This window comes from Amphichorda felina, assembly GCF_050947745.1.
Source record: "Amphichorda felina strain 45539 chromosome Unknown scaffold_9, whole genome shotgun sequence".
NCBI lineage: Eukaryota > Fungi > Ascomycota > Sordariomycetes > Hypocreales > Bionectriaceae > Amphichorda > Amphichorda felina.
In genome coordinates, this window is record NW_028145041.1 from 2,665,699 (window position 1) to 2,685,130 (window position 19,432).

At 52.8% G+C, this 19,432-nt stretch overlaps 5 protein-coding genes across 5 annotated transcripts; 2 read left to right on the top strand and 3 right to left on the bottom strand.

Moving 5' to 3' along the window:
- Positions 1-965: 965 nt before the first annotated feature.
- Positions 966-2,885, bottom strand: ACO1O0_009418 (fungal specific transcription factor domain-containing protein; the record flags this gene model as incomplete). Its single annotated transcript, XM_083198767.1, has 3 exons — positions 966-1,207; positions 1,438-1,725; positions 2,213-2,885. 3 exons carry the CDS (start codon positions 2,883-2,885, stop codon positions 966-968), a joined length of 1,203 nt encoding a protein of 400 aa, XP_083046502.1.
- Positions 2,886-5,086: 2,201 nt separating this feature from the next.
- Positions 5,087-9,430, top strand: ACO1O0_009419 (uncharacterized protein; the record flags this gene model as incomplete). The annotated part of the gene is given in 4 exon segments (XM_083198768.1): positions 5,087-5,305; positions 5,318-5,874; positions 5,931-6,940; positions 7,017-9,430. The coding sequence occupies 4 exon segments, from the start codon at positions 5,087-5,089 to the stop codon at positions 9,428-9,430; spliced, it is 4,200 nt and encodes a 1,399-aa protein (XP_083046503.1).
- Positions 9,431-12,421: 2,991 nt separating this feature from the next.
- Positions 12,422-13,496, bottom strand: ACO1O0_009420 (2OG-Fe(II) oxygenase; the record flags this gene model as incomplete). Its single annotated transcript, XM_083198769.1, has 2 exons — positions 12,422-12,772; positions 12,924-13,496. The coding sequence occupies 2 exons, from the start codon at positions 13,494-13,496 to the stop codon at positions 12,422-12,424; spliced, it is 924 nt and encodes a 307-aa protein (XP_083046504.1).
- A 640-nt stretch (positions 13,497-14,136) lies between these two features.
- Positions 14,137-15,473, bottom strand: ACO1O0_009421 (uncharacterized protein; the record flags this gene model as incomplete). Its single annotated transcript, XM_083198770.1, has 3 exons — positions 14,137-14,886; positions 14,959-15,246; positions 15,339-15,473. The coding sequence occupies 3 exons, from the start codon at positions 15,471-15,473 to the stop codon at positions 14,137-14,139; spliced, it is 1,173 nt and encodes a 390-aa protein (XP_083046505.1).
- Positions 15,474-17,761: 2,288 nt separating this feature from the next.
- Positions 17,762-19,131, top strand: ACO1O0_009422 (tyrosinase family protein; the record flags this gene model as incomplete). Its single annotated transcript, XM_083198771.1, has 3 exons — positions 17,762-18,009; positions 18,065-18,314; positions 18,385-19,131. 3 exons carry the CDS (start codon positions 17,762-17,764, stop codon positions 19,129-19,131), a joined length of 1,245 nt encoding a protein of 414 aa, XP_083046506.1.
- Positions 19,132-19,432: the final 301 nt, after the last annotated feature.

Here is a 19,432-nt window from a genome sequence, read left to right on the forward strand (position 1 = left end):
ATTCTGCACCACACTTTTGTATAGATTGAGACCATGTAACATGAATATACGTATCCTCTCTACTCTCCAGAATATCAGGCATGGTTGGTCACCGAATTCTCGACAGAAACTATCAACGTTTTGGTTGCTCGTTGTCCAGCTCGTGGAGCAACTCTGCTCCGCGTTCACTCATATTTGGGTACTTTGATAGCGTGTAGTCCTCTATATACCTTTGTAGGGGCACTTCTCATTCTTGGTCGTCACTATTATGAGCAAGCCCTGCAGAAACGTGCTCCCCCCAGACCGGGAAAGAACCACTGGCTTCCCAGTTAATAATTTTTGCTAAATTACTACCGCTGCCAATGATGTTTCCAGTGGAAAGATCCCCGTCTGTGAAGGTGTACGGCCTCGCCGGAGGCATGCGCTGCCGAAATCGGCAGTGAACCTTCTCTGGAACTCGCTTTGGCCATTTCCTCCCAAACCTCCTCGGCCCATTCCTCAACAATCTCGGGCACAGGTATAGTAGTGTTGGATCGGAGGAAGCGGGTGTTTCTAGCTTCGAAATTGGGAAGGCTGTCGGGCCTTTCTTTGATGATGGGATTCGACCCTACACTCTAATCTCCACGATTCCTGATGCTAGAGGAGAGCTTGGCATGGCTATCATAGCGACACGATTCCTGTAGCTTGCCAGTCCAGCTGCATGCCGCGCAAGGGTCGGTGGCCGCCATTTCCACACGTCCTGGCTCTGTATCTGGATCTAGGATAGCGGGTGCTGACTTGATCCCAGAGCCTTGGGAGGGCGACTGTACTCCAAATTTGTTGCCAGAGGTCAATACTACATAGTAGTAGGCATGTGGTGGACAAGACCGATCTCGGCTGGTTGCCTGTTGGTCACTTCCTAACACAGAACTAATCACAAGAGGTCTGCGCCAAAACCATAACGGGCAGATCAGTCCAGGATACAAGACAGGTGAGGTTAGACTATTCTATATGCCGTCAATTGGTGTCTCAACGCCCTGTGCCCTGGCAATGGCGAGCTCGCCGAGCCTGCACAGCTCTTTTATGAATTGATCTAGATTCTCAACCCTCACAATGTCGTTAAACGCCAGTCTTTGCCGAGCAGACACGGCTTTGGTGAGAGCCCCAACTGAGCTTAGTAGCTCGACGTCCTTCCTCGCTTCCAGGGAGAGAGGATCCCGCAGAATGTTGAAGAAGAGTGTCACAACGGCTGACATGGGGTAGAAGATGAGAAACCTAAGGGTGGGAAAATGTCAGCTTATCAATATCCTTCATCAACACGAGGAAAAGTTCTGACTAACCAGAATGCTTCTGCTGGGAAATTGTGCGTTGCTTCACTGAGATGATCTAGTGTCGCCCGGCTCGCCTCGACTGAGAGCTCCAGACTGGACTGCAAGACTCTCGTTTCGTCAGGGCCGCCCATAGGCTTCATACACCTACCGCTCGCGGAATGGATGATAGTCATGAGATGGTGATACTCGAGGTTGAGCATGATTCGCCGTACGTTCCTCCCCATGCACTGGTCGTTGTCCGGACACCAGTTGCTGTGTCTGTACTTTGTTGACAGCGCAGGCGCAAACTCTGCGGGGATGGATGATCTCCAGTTCTCGAGCTCTTCATCCAGCTCGCGAATACAGCGGAGCAGCTCGACGTCGGACTTGCGTGATGCCTCAACCGAGTACAGGACACGGCAAGTCTTGGATTTGAGGATACTCAGTCTCAGATCCCCTGGTAGTAGTGACATTGGCGATTGATGGCAATGGGTGTCAGCACCCATTGCGGCCGATTGTTGCTCCAGATACTCGTGGGGTAGAGTGAGGTTGCAATATTCGTCGTGTATGATGGGGGGTTGGCCAGTCCGGAGTGCTATTTCTTTGTCGATGATGTATATAAGCCAAAACATGTTTCGAAGCTGGATATCCCGCCTGTCCTGGATAGTCGGGTCCTTGCGACTCGTCGAAGGCGGCACAATGGTGTGGCCTCCAAGTGAAAAGACAGTCCTAATCGCGATACCCTGGCACATGGAACTAGCCTGTAGGCGACCTGAAGAGGTATGATATAGTATCTAATAGCCACAAGCAGGAATATGTTAGCGAAATCATGAATCTTTCTGCCCACTCTTTGACGCTGCTCACCAGAAACACGGTTGCTTGCAAGGCCGTCAAACCAGAATCTTCTAGAATAGACGATGCCAAAACTTGGGATTGCGCTGCACAGGCATCCGTGTCCATGTACGAACCCGCGACCGTCTCGGTAAAGTGAAGGCCAGTGAAGGCTAGGAAGGCCAAGACGCTGGCTTTGGCACTAACGATCTCCAAGGCCCTTTCCTCACACAGTGGACCGTACGCCTGGGCTATCGTATCCTGGAAGAGTACCGGGTCGATAACGGGGAATACATGACTGAGGTCCGATTGTAGGTATTGGTCAAGCAACGACCGGACGACCCATATCTTGGGTAGTTCTGCAGGATCTGCATTTTTGAGGTAGGTCACGGCGGGACGACGCCGGGCGAGGCTATCGACCTCGTGGAAATTCGGAAGTGTGGGCCACTCCCCCGTTGCAGAGAATATCCAGCGCTGGCCCTCTTCTGAGAGGGAAGGCATACTGTTGTGGGAGTTGATGAAGCCGAGATAGGAGCCGCCAAAGTAGACTTTGCCGAGTGTGGTCACGGTACTCGTGCTCGACGGGGGTGGTGTTGGATATTGACGATGCCGAAGAATGGGTACGGGAGTATACCGCTCCTCGCCAACTGCTTGAGGGGGAGATGGAGCTTGCTGAGGGCTGACTGAGATGGGCGTCGTGCTACTAGTACTACCCGAGTACTCCTTCTTCCTGAGCGCATTAGCCTTGGCGATGGCCTCCTCAATGCGCTCGATGCGCTGTGCCATGTCCTTTCGGAATGCATCGCGCCCAGATCTGGATGAAGAGTCAGTATGAGTAAATGTGAATTCTTCAGGAGAAGAATTAAAATTGTCCCAAAGAGGATTCTCACCCTTTCTTCCGTCCTCGTACCCTGTCGAACGTACAAGGACTATCACGGTGTGAACACCAATTACATCTGGGGCCCGGCCCGGACAGGTCACATTGTATCTGTTGCTCGAGTGTTAGAATGAACTATAAAGAGCGAAATAAAATATTGCGACATTCCATGACGTGGAATGAGAGAGGAGAGTAGGAGACATGCCTTTCGTTTATAGCATGCATCGCATGCCCGCCTTTGTTTGACCATGTTTACACGGGAGGCTGGGTAGAATGCAGTAATAGTAATACAGCAGATCTGCCAGCCAAGAAGAGTGGAAGAGTGCAGACTGCAAAGTGCCGTTGCAGCACGCAGGCCAGGAACAGGGCTGGCAGGGGTGCGCGGGAGGGCGGAGTGGCGGCGCAACACCAGCAGCCCAGGGCGGATTCGACGGAAGCGATCGAAGGCTTGGAACCACTGCAATGGGTCAGTGTTGGTGCGACATTCCGACGGAGCCTCCAAGTTGACCGAAGACCGAGGCCGAACATTGATCGGTCATTGGATTTTACGCGTCAAAATGTTAATAGATCCTCCGCCGTGGTGGACATTGAAGTCTCGCCGATCGCCAAGCTTCCGAATCGTGCCGGAGGCGCACGCGAATTTGGTGGAATACGAGTGGAAAGCCGCTTAATAAGCGGCTTTCGTGGTGCTGGTGCCTGGACCGAGCTGCTGATACGGCCACTAAGAACTGTGACACGACCACTAAGAACTGTGACACGACCACTGAGAACCACGACCACTGAGAACTGTGACATGGCCACTGACTAAGCTGCTCAGCGCTGACACGAAACGACCCGCAGCCGTCGCCTTGTCTCCACACTGCGTTGTCTCCGTCTCCGACTGTCTCCAACTGTCTCCACCTCCCGTCAGTTTCCCCCACCGTTGAAATGGTAGTTAGTATTATGAAACCCATCCCTAGAGTGGGGGCATCATCACTCTCACATTTGATCCTCCGCTTAGTCACCTTCGGCACTCTTGAATTGATACAGAGACCTATGAATAGGGCCCTACCCAGGGAAACAGATTGTGCAAACCCTTCGTGGTGGAAGGCAAAAACAAATTTCATAAACGCTTGTTCAAGTCCCTAATGCCCCTTCACTTGTTTTCTTTCCTCGTCTCCTGGTCCCTCAATCGACTGCAGATATCTGTACAGACACACAGTCGTCGTCTGCGATATTACAGATACATGGCCCAATATGCAGAACAAGATTCAACCCCAACTACTAACGAGACCACGTACATGATCGAGGCTGTGCTGCCTACAATAATCCAGCATGAAACGATGCACCGCCATATCGTAATCATACAACACCCGCTAAACCCAAATGCAGTAAAAGCAGCTGCATTCACATGTTCCATGACCTTCGTCAAAGTTACGGCAAAATCTAGTGGGGCGATGACCTGCGGATTATGTTTAGCGGGTATGTATGATTACGATAGGGGCGTGCAGTTTCATGCTCACAATAATCACCCAAAATACAACTAACGGAGAACTCCCTACAGGACTAGACGAATTGAATCTCGTCTTTTTTTTATCCTCTTTTTCCTTGTTGACTTTATTAGTACTATTACAGATACCGAGTGCTCTGTCCCAACGGTCCTAACACTTGGACGCCAGACGCCGCCCGAGGTGATTGATAGCTTACTAAGCGGCGTTTTCCTCAAACCTCCGTCCTCGATAAAATAAGGCGTTTTAGCGTGGCACCGTCCCGTCCATGCCATGACTCCATGCTGGTCAAAAATTTCCTCTTGCGTTCCCGCGCTCCACGCGAAGTGTCAGCTTAACCAACATCAGCCATGGGATGATGGGGATGGATGATGATCCGCCGTTGGAGACCCATCAGGGGCGGCCCAATCGGCGCCGAGATTGGCCTGTACCCGATCTCCCTCGGCCATTTCTCGCCGCAAAGGACCGCTTATTCAATCGCTCGGCATTTTCAGGGTCCCCGAGGGGTGGTACCTCGCATGTAGCAAAATAAATACTACACCTTTGTTGGTCCGCTTTCCAATGTGACCCTCTCGATCGTTAACACTCTCTTTCCACTGTTATCCTCCTTTGTTCGTCCCATTATGGAGGAATCCTCCGACAGCCGTGAGAACACGGTCGTCGACGAGCCCCAGAGCGACTATGAGAAGTCTCCTCAAGCGCAGGACTGGGCCCTGGCGCACAAAGTCGTCGCCTACAAGGAAAGGGACCAGGCATCAGGCGTCCCGAATCGCGAGCTCGGAGTGACATGGAAGGACCTCACCGTCGAGGTCGTCTCAGCTGATTCAGCTATCCACGAGAATGTCTTGTCCCAGCATAACATCCCCAAGCTGATCCGCGAATCTCGGAGCAAGCCCCCCTTGCGCAAGATCCTGGAGTCCAGCCACGGATGTGTCAAACCGGGCGAAATGCTGCTGGTCCTTGGCCGCCCCGGTTCAGGATGTACCACTTTACTCAACCTCCTGGCTAACAAGAGGGCAGGGTACGCAAAAGTGTCGGGGGATGTTCACTACGGATCTTTGACTGCCGAGGAGGCCAAGCGATACCGGGAACAGATTGTCATCAACACGGAGGAGGAGCTGTTCTACCCATCCTTGACCGTGCGTCAGACTATGGACTTTGCCACCCGGTTAAAGGTCCCCTTCCGCCTACCTGAGGGGGTTGACACCTACGATGACTATAAGAAAGAGCGGATGGAATTCCTGCTGGAGTCGATGGGCATCCAGCACACCGAGGACACCAAGGTGGGAGATGCCTTTGTTCGTGGTGTATCTGGCGGCGAGAGAAAGCGAGTCTCCATCATCGAATGCCTTGCCTCTCGGGGCAGCGTCTTTTGCTGGGACAACTCGACCAGAGGCCTCGATGCTAGCACGTACGTAACCGGCTCTCACCGACACAGCTTAGGAGAAATGCTAACATTGGCGACAGTGCACTAGAGTACACAAAGGCGATGCGGGCGATGACCGATGTCTTGGGACTCGCCTCCATCGTTACCTTGTACCAGGCTGGTAACGGCATCTACAATCTCTTCGACAAGGTCCTTGTCCTTGACGAGGGCAAGGAGATCTACTACGGTCCGATGAAGGAGGCAAGGCCTTTTATGGAGGGCCTGGGCTTCGTGTGTGCGGACGGTGCCAACGTGGGTGATTTCCTGACTGGTGTCACCGTCCCGACGGAACGACAAGTCCGACCCGACTTCCAAGACCGATTCCCCCGGAACGCCGACGCCATCCTAGAGGAGTATCTGAAATCAACCGTACATGACGCTATGAAGGCCGAGTACAGCTACCCGACATTGGCCGAGACCAAGGAGCGCACCGATGAATTCATCAAGGGTGTCGCGCATGAAAAGTCCAAGTGGCTGCCCTCCTCGAGCCCTATGAATGTCGGCTTCAACACACAGGTCAAGGTTTGCGTCCAGCGCCAGTATCAAATTGTTTTTGGTGACAAGGCGAGCTTTATTATCAAGCAAGTTTCGGCCATTGTTCAGGCTATCATCGCCGGTTCGCTCTTCTACAACGCCCCGGACAACTCGGGTGGTCTCTTCATGAAGTCTGGCGCCCTGTTCTTCGCCCTCCTCTTCAACAGCTTGATGGCTATGTCCGAGGTTACCGAATCTTTCAAGGGACGCCCGGTTCTCATCAAGCAGAGCAAGACCTTCGCTTTTTTCCACCCGGCCGCCTTTTGCATCGCGCAGGTCGCCGCCGACGTCCCGGTGCTGCTCTTCCAAGTGTCCACTTTTACAGTGGTCTTATATTTCATGGTCGGCCTTAGACAGACTGCCGAGGCCTTCTTCACCCTCTGGGTCATGGTGGTAGCGGTGACATTTTGCATGACAGCAATGTTTAGGGCGGTCGGAGCCGCCTTCCGCACCTTTGACGCGGCATCCAAGGTTTCTGGATTACTCATTACTGCCTGTATCATGTATACTGGCTTCAGTTCGTCACCCTCCCCCCCTCACTCTCAACACAAAAATATCCACATTGCTTTTGTATCCTTACTTACATCTTTTAGTGATTACCGAGCCTCAAATGAAACCCTGGCTTGGCTGGTTGCACTGGCTGGACCCCTTGTCATATGGATTTGATGCACTGTTGTCAAACGAGTTCCACGACCAAATTATCCCCTGCATCGCCACCAACCTGATCCCAAATGGCCCTGACTACCTCGACCCGGACCACCAGTCGTGCGCTGGGGTCGGAGGCGTGGTTCCTCGGCAAACTTACGTCGAAGGCGATGCGTACCTTGCATCCATGTCCTATTCCCATTCGCATGTTTGGAGAAACTTTGGCATTGTTTGGGCTTGGTGGGCACTGTTCGTTGCAATCACCATCTGGTCCACTTCGAGATGGAAGTCGTCGTCAGAGAGGGGCCCCAGCTTGCTGATACCCAGAGAAAACGCTCGCAAACACGCCAAGGCCAGTCACCAGGCAGACGAGGAGGGGCTCGGCACCAAGGAAGTGGCGGGCGGCCAAACCGCCACGCCCGGCGACGACTCCAACCAGGGAAAACTCATCCAGAACACGTCCGTCTTCACCTGGAAGAACCTCTCGTACACCGTCAAGACTCCTTCTGGCGATCGTCTCCTGCTGGACAATGTTCAGGGGTGGGTCAAACCGGGTATGCTGGGCGCCCTGATGGGCGCCTCTGGTGCCGGTAAGACGACTCTGCTTGACGTGCTGGCTCAGCGCAAGACTGAGGGAACCATCCATGGATCCATTATGGTTGATGGCCGACCTCTTCCTGTTTCCTTCCAGCGATCTGCCGGGTATTGTGAGCAGCTTGATGTTCACGAGCCGTACGCCACAGTCCGCGAAGCCCTCGAATTCTCCGCTCTTCTTCGGCAGAGTAGCGAGACGCCTCGGGAGGAGAAGCTTGCCTACGTTGACACCATCATCGACCTTCTAGAGCTGCATGACCTGGCTGACACCCTTATTGGCGAAGTGGGGGCTGGGCTCAGCGTGGAACAGCGCAAGCGCGTATCTATCGGTGTCGAACTGGTCTCTAAGCCTAGCATCTTGATCTTCCTCGACGAACCAACTTCGGGTCTTGATGGCCAATCAGCCTACAATACGGTCCGATTCCTTCGCAAACTGGCGTCCGTGGGCCAGGCGGTCCTGGTGACGATCCACCAGCCATCCGCGCAACTGTTCTACCAGTTCGACACACTGCTACTTCTAGCCAAGGGCGGAAAGACGGTGTACTTTGGAGACATTGGAGAGCAGGCTAAGACAATCAAAGATTACTTTGGCCGCTACGGCGCGCCCTGCCCTGCCGAGGTGAATCCCGCCGAGCACATGATTGATGTTGTCTCCGGAAACCACTCTAAGAGCCAGGACTGGAACGAGGTGTGGCTGTCTTCGCCCGAGCACGATGCCGTGACCAAAGAACTGGATCACATCATCGAGGAGTGTGCGTCGAAACCCTCGGGCACAACCGACGACGGACGCGAGTTTGCCACAACACTCTGGGAGCAGACGAAGCTGGTGACACAACGTATGAACGTCAGCCTGTATCGCAACACCGACTACATCAACAACAAATTTGCCCTGCACATCTTCTCAGCCCTCTTCAACGGCTTCTCCTTCTGGATGATTGGCGACAGTATCCGGGACCTGCAACTCAAGCTCTTCACCATTTTCCAGTTCATATTTGTGGCCCCAGGTGTGCTTGCACAGCTGCAGCCGCTCTTCATCAGGCGCCGCGACATTTTCGAGACGCGCGAGAAGAAGTCCAAGATGTACTCGTGGGTTGCCTTTGTCAGCGCCCTCATTGTCTCCGAGATCCCGTATCTCTGCGTCTGCGCTGTGCTGTACTTTGTCTGCTGGTACTACACGGTGGGCTTCCCAGCCGAGTCTACGCGGGCGGGCGGGACCTTTTTTGTCATGCTCATGTACGAGTTCCTCTATACGGGCATCGGTCAGTTTATTGCGGCGTACGCACCGAACGAGGTCTTTGCAGCGCTGGTGAACCCCCTCATCATTGGTACTCTGGTTTCCTTCTGTGGTGTCCTGGTCCCCTACGGGCAGATTCAGGCATTCTGGCGGTACTGGATGTACTACCTCAACCCCTTCAACTACCTCATGGGCAGCATGCTGGTGTTTGACGTCTGGGGTCAGGACGTCAAGTGCTCCAAGCGCGAGTTTGCCGTCTTTGACCCCCCCAACGGTACGACCTGCGGGGACTATCTGTCCGTGTACCAGCAGGGATTTGGACAGGCGAGCAACCTAATGAATCCCGACGCGACGAGTGGCTGCCAGGTGTGCTCCTACACCAAGGGGAACGACTACCTACGCTCTTTAAATCTTAACGAGTACTACTATGGCTGGCGGGATGCAGGGATTGTTGCTCTCATGGTGTTTAGCTCCTATGCCTTGGTGTATGCGCTCATGAAGCTGCGAACCAAGGCTTCTAAGAAGGCGGAGTGATAGGATCAAACAATCGATGGAGTAAGGGTAATGTGGGGGATGGGACAAAGTTACTACACTAAACATAGATCGCTCGGGTATATAATCCGATCACAATAGAATTTCTTATTACCTTTGTATAATGTGTACTCTCGAGCTCCTCGCTCCTTGGCGCTAGCGATACGATCTCTCTATCCCGATCGAGCTTTCATGACTGCATGTAACCCCCCACAGCCATGATGATTTTTGTGCCGCCTTGTAGTATCCAAAATCTTCAACGGCAAAAATTCATAGCTACACAAAAAAAAAGAAAAAACATACAACAGCCGGTATTCGCTGGTCGTCACCGACCCAACTACTAATCAGCCCCTTAGCGGCTTGACTCTGGGAGAGCGGACGGGATCCCGTATTTTCCACTAGGTATGGTCGTATGTGTCAAGTAGAGCGATAAACAAGACTTATATCATGACATTCATGCCACACCATAATAAAAGACAAAAAAACATACAACAGCCGGTATTCGCTGGTCGTCACCGACCCAACTACTAATCAGCCCCTCAGCGGCTTGACTCTGGGAGAGCGGACGGGATCCCGTATTTTCCACTGGGTATGGTCGTATGTAGTAGCACATGAGGCAAATGCAGGTTATATAGTGTCATTTAGTATATTGGTAACCGCCTCTAACCATGTGCTGGAGTGTGCCCATTGTTCCCGTAAACCCGTATGTTTACTTATATGACCCCTCAGGCTACATACGTCCCTTTGGATTGGACGGGAAGACACTCCCTGGCAGGGGAACAAGACGCCGAAAAGGAGGCAGGGAAGTTAGTGTGGGAACCAGCCTCCGAGTCGAAAGTTGCCGGGGGGTTCGCTGCCAACCTTCCATACCATCCCGTATCAGCCATGCCATTGAACTCAGCGGTGATCATAGGGATGGCAGTACCAATGATGCTGTAATTATAGCGTGTATTGGATAAGGAAGGCTCTATGAGGGACGGCTATAGATCTACCATCATAAGGGCGATCTGTGCAGCGTTCTATTAGCTAATAGCACCATTATTCGCAGGGACACTGAACCCATCAGGAAGATCACGAGCATGAGGCTAGGAACAAAGATCCTGCCGAAAAAAACTGAAGGGTACTAGATATGTGGACTTGATTGACGGAGCATTTATGAACAAGTCTACGTATAGGGTAGTCAAGTGCTTACGGTGAGTAGGTGGATCCAGATGCCGAAGAAAGTACATAATATGCTCCTGTCTTATTTGATTTTGGTTGAAGAAAGACATGTGCCAATGGATATGAAATAAGAGACGACAAAAAGTGGCCGTCAGTCTTAGGGTTCGAGTGAATAATTGCCCGATGGTGGGAAGCATATTGTTCATTCCCATCCCTTATAAATAAGCTCACCGCACGCTCTCAGTGGTGATTTGTAGACTATAAAACATGGCGCGGGAAACACCATATATTCCACGCGACTTTAATTTCAAATTGGGGCGATGGAAAGTCTCGTAGCCATGGATACTGAAAACGACTGGCCTTTTCCGTGTTTAGAGGCGACTTTATGCGTGGGACCCTGTACTATCCAATCTGCTTCAGCCCTTTTGACTTCTGCTTAAATTCCCTACATATTGCCTCCAGTTCTAGCACGTGAGAGTCAAGTCCTGTGACGTGGCCGCGCAATAGTATTAGGTAGTCCGAAGATACAGACGGCATTGGAGACAAGACTGAAAGCAGCGCTCGAGGGATCAGCTTAGAGTAGATTCCCACGTTCCTGAGCTGCAAATTGTTATTCGTATGTTTTGGTAGGAAGTAGAATTTTCTTTGCAGGTTTCCTATCATTCCTCACAGAGTCTGCTGCCCTCCCTACGTCGTCCTTGGAGCTGGGCTTCACAGGACTGGTGCCCTTGTTGGGATCTAGGATATCATTAGTTCTAATGTCCATCGTCAACGTCGTCGTTTCCGTTATTATTAAGTTCAATGTTAGACCCATCATCACGGTGGGCACCGTTACGCCGGTTTAGGCGATGGCCAAGGGGGCTGCCATGATCTAGACCATCGCGTCACTGTAACATGCCCTAGTAGAGTCCTTAAATTACAAAACGATGTATGCTCACCCATACTCCTTCACCCCTAGAACGGGATAGGTCTCATTATAATAGGTGTGGATGATGAAGGATACTAGAAGTTTAAGAAGAACGGGGTAAAAAAACGCAAACTCGCCGATTAACTTCACTGAAACTCAAAATATATTAAGCCAGCAACTTGGATTTGACCCTAGCTTAGACATAGTAGCGTAGAAAAGGTAGAAACTACCTCTACACCGGCACCCCCAGTTACCCTCCCGGCATACCTGAATTTGAGGCCCATGGGGCAATTGGATATACGTATAAGGGAATCGAAGACAGTAGTACTCCTCCTATTTATTCGGAGGAATATTTACCAGAATAGCACAGTGTGAGTACATTGCTTGCGTGGTTGCTTCATTGCCGTACTATTATATATGTTAGCTAAGTATTTCAGGGAGGAGCTTATACAATGGCCTACAGCGGTATATAATAGTTGTAGTTCGGACTCCCTCGGCTTTGTAAGCCAGTGAATAGGCTCGCGACTGTAGGAACCCCAGCGTTGGTAGAGCTCGTGATACTCAATGAGTGAGTCTACCTGGTATCCGCTATCGATATGGACGCCGAACTTATATCCGATGATCCATTCAAATGGCATTGTAGACGGTAGCTTCTCCCGGAGACGTATGGCCCAAGGATACGTAGGGGGGTCGGGGTCGTCGTAGAATTCGGAGAGCATTTCCTGTTCGCCTTCGCTCATCATGATAACCGGCGCGATTTTGGGATCGTGATTCAGGGCTTGAAAGCTTTCCCAAAGTACCGCATCAACACCTTTCAAGGTCGCTGGCAGGGGCGTCTCTGCGGTGTGGTTATAGGCGTAGGTATGCGAGCACCAAAAGCCAAGTGTACCGCCTTCGGATGGTTAGGTTAGCGTAGAACGCCCTTGTTAGGTGTGTAATTGGGTCTTACCATGGCCACCAAAGGGATCTTGAGACAGGATACCTTTCAGTTCCCGGAACATGGGCAGATGGGTCGGGTTCAAAGTTGGAGATACACCGGTCAGGCGACCAGCACCGCGGGCGGCATATAGGTTATATGTCAAGGTAAGTCGATGACCGCTTGTGACTTCGAGGACCTCGTGCTCGCAATCACTGTAGAAAGCCGCCCAGCGGATTCGAGCGTGTTCAGGCTTGTCTCGATTAGAACTCCAGTCAAATGTCATCTCCTGCCCCTTGTGGCGGACTTTGAGCTGGCCACCCTCGTGCTCTACCGGGAGGCAAACCACGAGAGACCCAAACTGTGATGAGGAACGTGGCGTATCGACGTGCGGCTTAAACATTCCAGAAGGTCCGGAGTATACCTTTATTCAAGATGTTAATGACAAACCCGGCCAGTACTGAGACACTGAGATATTTCTGAGTGGCCCACCGAAAATAGATCCAGCTTACATTAAGCTTGTACAGCTCGGCTCGCACGCTCCGGTGGGTAGTTGAATCGAAGACGCTCGGCAGTAGGACCTGTGCCACGGCGTCAATAATCCCCACCGAGTAGGGGTCGAATGTGGTGCAAAATGCAGCTGGGTCCATCTGGAAGGCCTTGCGATAGCTCTCGTCATAGATGTCCTGGCCGCCGCGGCCAAAGGTAGCTGGCCGAGAATGTTGAAGAAGTCGGTCCAGCCCGGCCTCCGCTCCTTGGGCCAGTGGTAGGGTGAGTTTGGCGCAAAGGCCATCTTGGTTGTCCGCAGTTCCATCTAAATCCCAACGGATCGTGATGGGATGCGATTCTCTTCGTTCGCTGGGAAGCAACGACAGCTTAGTTTGATTGCCAGGTTTGGGCGGTACCTTGGGATCACAAATGGGGATGTCGCCTCCGCATGCGAAGAGATGACTCTGGTCCGCCAGGATGCGCCTGAGGCCATCGAGGGGGTCATTCTTTTCGGTGTCTCCTGGGTTACCTTCGTAACTAGAACTCGCACAATCAGAATGCGCGGATGCAATTGCTAGCCCTCTTTCGGATGCCATGATGGGCAACGGAGGTCGGCCTGGATTGAGTGGTAAACAAACGCATTTGAAGTCGCATCGTCGCTGCGCACATGTATATATATAAGCTGCTTGTTTGATGGCTCTGCGCTGTTGGTCTCTGTTGCCCTATTGCATATGGATCAAATTCTAGGCAGCCGTGGGTGGTGCCAGGCAGTCGCGCGGCTCGGTGCACATGGATCCATGTAATTGATACCAAGACGGTCAATGTCCTCCTTAACATGCCGGGGTGCCTGCCCGTGAATGGCTCATTGACTCACCCATCGCTAGCATTTTTGCTTGTCTGCTCATAAAGGCCTGAGACATGGTAAATTGGCGACGTGCATGACAGTAGGGGTGGTAGAGAGTAGAGAGAGATTCACGCCAGCAATTCACACGACTTCGGCAAGTAGAGGTACTCATTGTCAACTACGAGACTAGTCGCTGACTACGAGTCCTGATTCTGATATCCTGGATTGCTCTAACTCTCCTAGCGAGAGGGCTGTTTTGTTTGACCCATCAGGCGTGACATAATATTATTAATTCCTCACCGGCTGTATGTAGCCATCTAATCCATAAAAAAATTATCGAGTATGTGTTAGGTAGTAGCGCACCTGGTAGTCTATATACTTATCACCTGCTGCTATTTCGTGCTCGTATAATCGACCGTCATAACTGTAGTCTTTTGAATACCGTGTCCTGGATACCCCTGGGCTACACCAACTTGGTTGATGCTCTCGTCACTTCCTGGTACAACAGTGTTGGCGATAATAGTTGTGTTAACGTGCGGCTTGTCCCGCAGCTCGTACGTCTCAACCCCGCGGCCGGGAGCAATGGCGATAGCCTCCTGGCTGCTCCCGTCGTCAAGAAGGTCGTCCTTGACACGGCGACCGCTCGATAGGGTCTGCCAGTGGTTGCCACTCTTGGTCGTCCCGTTCCCGTACACGCCGCCCGAGGGGCCCGTAGCCTTCCGCGAGCCACGTCCGTAGGTGCTGCCGAGGATACTCTTGAAAAGAGGGCGCAGAGTGGGTAGACTACCCGCAACGATGCCGACATTGAGCTCCGTTGCCGTCCAGATGGTGATATCCCGCGAGTCCCATAGGAAGTCACCTAGGCGGCCGTAGTTGACGAGATAGCCGACCTTGACGAAAGCAGCTGCGCAGGCGAAGACCCCGAGCCCCAGGATAGCAATGACGGATATGCGTGTGCGCCGGTGTACGTTGAGCTTCCATAGCATCGGCGCCGGGATGAATACGGCGAGGAGGAGATCGGTCGTAATGTTAAGGGCGACATTTGTATAGGAGAGGGCCTGTACGGTTTTCTGGTCCCAGCAGACGTACTCGATCGTAGAATCCCACATGACGCGGATATCTTTGCATTGGAAGATGATTGTCTATACATGGAGAGGCCCGTGATTAGTCCAAGAATTCCTGCCGACCTTGAGGGGATAGGATGTTGATCTTACAAAGAAGCAGCCAGTCGTGTAGAAGAGCATAAAGGCCATGATTCCCCAGATTAGTCTCTGGTAGAACTTGGTCGACGCAATGCGCAGCAGTGAACAGCCGACAGCCAGCTTCACGAAGCAGATGGCAAAAAGATAGACGGGCTGGCTGATAAAGTTCAGCTTCATGCCCATTGCGTAATCTTCTGGGTCAACGTCGCCCTTGTGCCGGCCTGCACCGTATGGAACTGATGCCGTCGCCAGGCCCATGCCAACCAGAGAGACTACCATCGTCAAAGCCATAATCGCGTCCTATGAACTAGAGTTAGTTACTTTAATCGGGGGAAACCCAGAGAGTAGTTACTAACATCCCAACCCAAGTTCCGAATCATAAATGTCCGTACGTAGAAACGAGTGAGGACTGTGATGAACGCCAGCGAGGTCACAGTGATGACCGCTCCTAGAATTGCACCACCCTCATCTTGGTCCGGATTCGAGGGAACAGGCGGCACGGCCGCTGCTGCTGCTGCATCCGCCATAGCTGGCAACGTCACGATGCCTTCAAATGCCACAGGTGTTCGACATTCATTGTCTACGGAGGGGACCCCCTGAGAGGGATGACACCCACGTATAAGGTCTATCGGACAGCCCTCTTCCCGTCAAAATACGGGAGGGCGCCTCTGGACGAGACGCCAACACAACTTGGAAGCGGGGGCCCGAACCAAGCCATCGAAAGGTCCTCTCATACAAATCAAAAAACGCTAATGCGTCACTGCGTTGCCCCAGAAGGCCGTTCGGTTCCGCATTTTTAGGAGTCTAGATATGAGACTGGGCTGCCTGACACCCATCACGGTAACAAAACCGGGTCTGATGGGGAACCCGCGGCGTAAGTCTAGCCTTTGCCGGGCAGACCCAAAGTGGAGGATACGAAGCCCAGACGCCAGGAAGCCCCTGGGTGTATACGGCCCCAATGCGATCTGGCGGGCCTTGGTGTGAGTTGTATCGCATCAGGTTTTAGATGACAGGGAGCGTGGCTAACACTAGACACGGAGACTTGTGCAATTTGGGGGGTAGCGTGTCATTCCCCATCAGACTTGGCGGTGGCTTTTCGAACCATGGAGATGGGTCGTGGAAGCTGAATGCTTGCACGGGTGCATAGTAGATTAGCTAAAGAATTCATCGGGAGACCTTGGCGAGGTGACATGATCAGTGATCACTGTCGATGCAAATGCAACTTGGTGATTGGCGTTGATCAGGACCAACCCACGGCATCTCCACCAAGATCAGCGAAAAGATCTCGAGGAGGAAAATCAGTGGACTAAGGAACTACTAGTACTAATATGAGTATTATATTAAAAATGACTTGATTTTCTCTCTGGCCGCTGGCCATGAAACACAAAATACGGGGGCAAGCAGGGGGTGGATACAACCGGGATCGGCCCAGGGAAGAATTCTGGGTAGAGCTGGGCTGCCTTCCTCTCTGGAAAGACTGGAAGGGTCCAGGCCGCAACCAGAGCCAGCATGGTTCGTGCGATTTCAGGGGACCTAGGTACTCGTTAATAATGAGCAGATGTCGGAGCGCGATAAAGGGCAGGGCATGGTGGTCCACATTCTGGCTTCCGTTTGGGATTGTGGGAATGGCTTGCATTGGCGGCCAGTCACTTGGCAAATACGGTGAGTGCCGATTAGCGTTGGTCTGGTAGCCTGGCACTACTACGAGGAATAGCGTCCCCTCGACTTGTCGATGTAAAGGGGGGGGGGGGCCTCCCAGCTACTGGAGCAGTGGCGGGTTTTGTCCGCCAACTCGTGTGACCTTGCAAGACGAGACTTGTAGCACTTTGAGGCTGGCGATTGACAAGGGTCAATTGAGGTCTAATGTTTTCCAGAGGGCGGGGTGGCGCGATTTGTATTGTAGGTACGTATGAATACTCGTAATAGTACGAGTATGAGTATTACTACATACTCGGTCCAAATACGGAACACACTCGGGAGTCGGGACCCTGCCGTGTGGCGGTCTCCGGTCGGAAGCTCGGGACCCCGGATGCAGACTTTTGGATGCTATAATACATACCATCTGGACTACCTGCGCGAGCGAAATGCTGGGAACCAATTAGAGAACACCATCTGACCCCGTCGTAGCCGAAATGGAGACGGATTTCTCTTGGCGACAACCCTAACTCCTCCTCGTACCATGTCGGCGGTCTCGTGCAGTTCTGGACGCCGAAAAAAAGTGGCGACTTCGCATTAATAACACGAAAGGCCGAAAATGGGCTACTGGGCTAGCTCTTCAACGCCGTCAGGCACTATTGATGGCCAAGCCTGGGCGTTTCTTCAGTCCACGTGTGTCGTGGCGGCGGCTTCATTGCCACGAGACGAGATCCCTGCCGGCGGCAGTGGATGACGGATGTCATATAATCGAAGAAACACCAGCAACCTCCCCGCGGTCCAATCTTAGTTCTCAGGTAGAGAATGATAGTCTGACCGAGTTGAGGTAAGAATTGCGGGGTTCTACTGCCGATATGCTGACGACTGTTGGTTCTCTGAGAGAAATATGACCCTAGTTGCGGAACCAAGTATCCGGACTATGATTGCAAAGATTCCACGCGGTACCCATATGGCATACCCATGTCTGCCACGGGCCTGCAGGATACACCATGCCAACAGAGATCATTATAAGACTATGTCGCCTTTCGAAAAACGTGCCTTCTTTGCTCCTTGTTGACTCCCATTCTTAACCCCCCCCCCTTAAATCCCTGCCATACACGTTTCGCCCCGCCCCCTCCCCTTTCCACACGATAATACTCCCTGATACTACCTACTATTAATCATGCGGGCTGGATATCTGGGTCTGCTAGCGCTGCAGGCCGCTTCTGCGGTCATCGCAGCACCATCTCCTCAGCTGTCCACGCTGTCTGTCGAAAGTGATCAGCAGGATCTTGCCGCACTTGCCCAGCAGGCGTACGAGGCTGCCCAGGCTGAGGCTGCCCAGGCTGAGGCTGCTGGCGACGGTACGGCCACCAAGCGTGCGGCAGCGAGCACCTGCTCGTGGAACAATATCAAGATTCGCAGGGAATGGTAGGTTTTGAAACCATGATACCATCTTTGCTCATCCGGCTGACCATGATGCCAGGGGCTCTCTGTCCACGGCTCAGCGCAAGGCGTACATTGATGCTGTCAAGTGCCTCCAGTCCAAGCCTGCTCTGACGCCCGAGTCGTTTGCCCCCGGAGCGAAGACTCGGTTCGACGATTGGGTCGCGGTTCACATCAACCAGACTATGCAGATCCACTACACTGGAAACTTCCTCTCCTGGCACCGGTACTTTACCTGGATGTATGAGCAGGCCCTGAGGGACGAGTGCGGCTACACCGGCACCCAGCCTGTAAGTGAACATTGACTTCTTGACCTTCTTGATTCTGCGTTGGAGTGCTGGTCTGACTGAGCTCGGCTAGTACTGGGACTGGGCCAAGACGGCTGTCACCGGCCTTCACAGCTCGCCCATCTTTGACGGCTCTGAGACGTCCATGTCTGGCGACGGTGCATCCGTCGGCGAACAGGCTGACATCATCCTCGGTGCCTCCACCGGCCTCCCTCCCATCTACCTGCCAACTGGAAACGGCGGTGGCTGCGTCGAGTCGGGTCCTTTCAAGGACATGCAGGTCAACATGGGACCCGTCGCGCTCGATGCCCCCGGCGGCGTCGTTGTCACCAACCCTGACGGCCCGCTAGCGTATAACCCGCGCTGCCTCAAGCGTGATCTGAGCAATGCCGTCAACGCCAACTACGCCAACGCCACCGCCATCCTGTCCAACATTCTCAAGCCCCAGACCGTCGCCGACTTCCAGCTTCAGCTCCAGGGCATCCCGGGCTCGGGCAACATTGGCGTCCACGGCGGTGGCCACTACTCGCTGGGCGGCGACCCTGGACGTGACGTCTACGTGTCTCCCGGTGACCCTGCCTTCTACCTGCACCACGCCATGATTGACCGCGTCTGGTGGATCTGGCAGATGCTTTCCCCCATTAAGCGCCAGTACAGCGACAGCGCCATCTCGGGCACCAAGACCTTCATGGATATGCCTCCTTCCGACGACGCTACCCTGGATGACCTTGTTGACATTGGCTATACCGGTGCCGAGCCCATAGCTATCCGGGACCTGATGAGCACTCTCGGCGGCCCTTTCTGCTACGTCTACTTGTAAAACAGTTTCGGGCTTGATATATATAAAGCCTACCTACCTCTGCCCCATTATCTCTTCTACTATCCTCGTGAGTCGTGTGTCGATGTGGATTATTTATGGCATTGTACGCTCCGTAGCCCACAAGGACCGCCTGGCCAGGTTTGGCGACATAAAATCATCAACCCACATAATTTCCTAGAACACAAATTGGGTGTGTTGTTTCAGTATACTGGCGGATGGATCATAAGGGGGCTTGTGATGAGGAAAAATATCCCTTCCAATGCTGCAGCTGATAAATTTAACAACATCCCATGCCAAATGC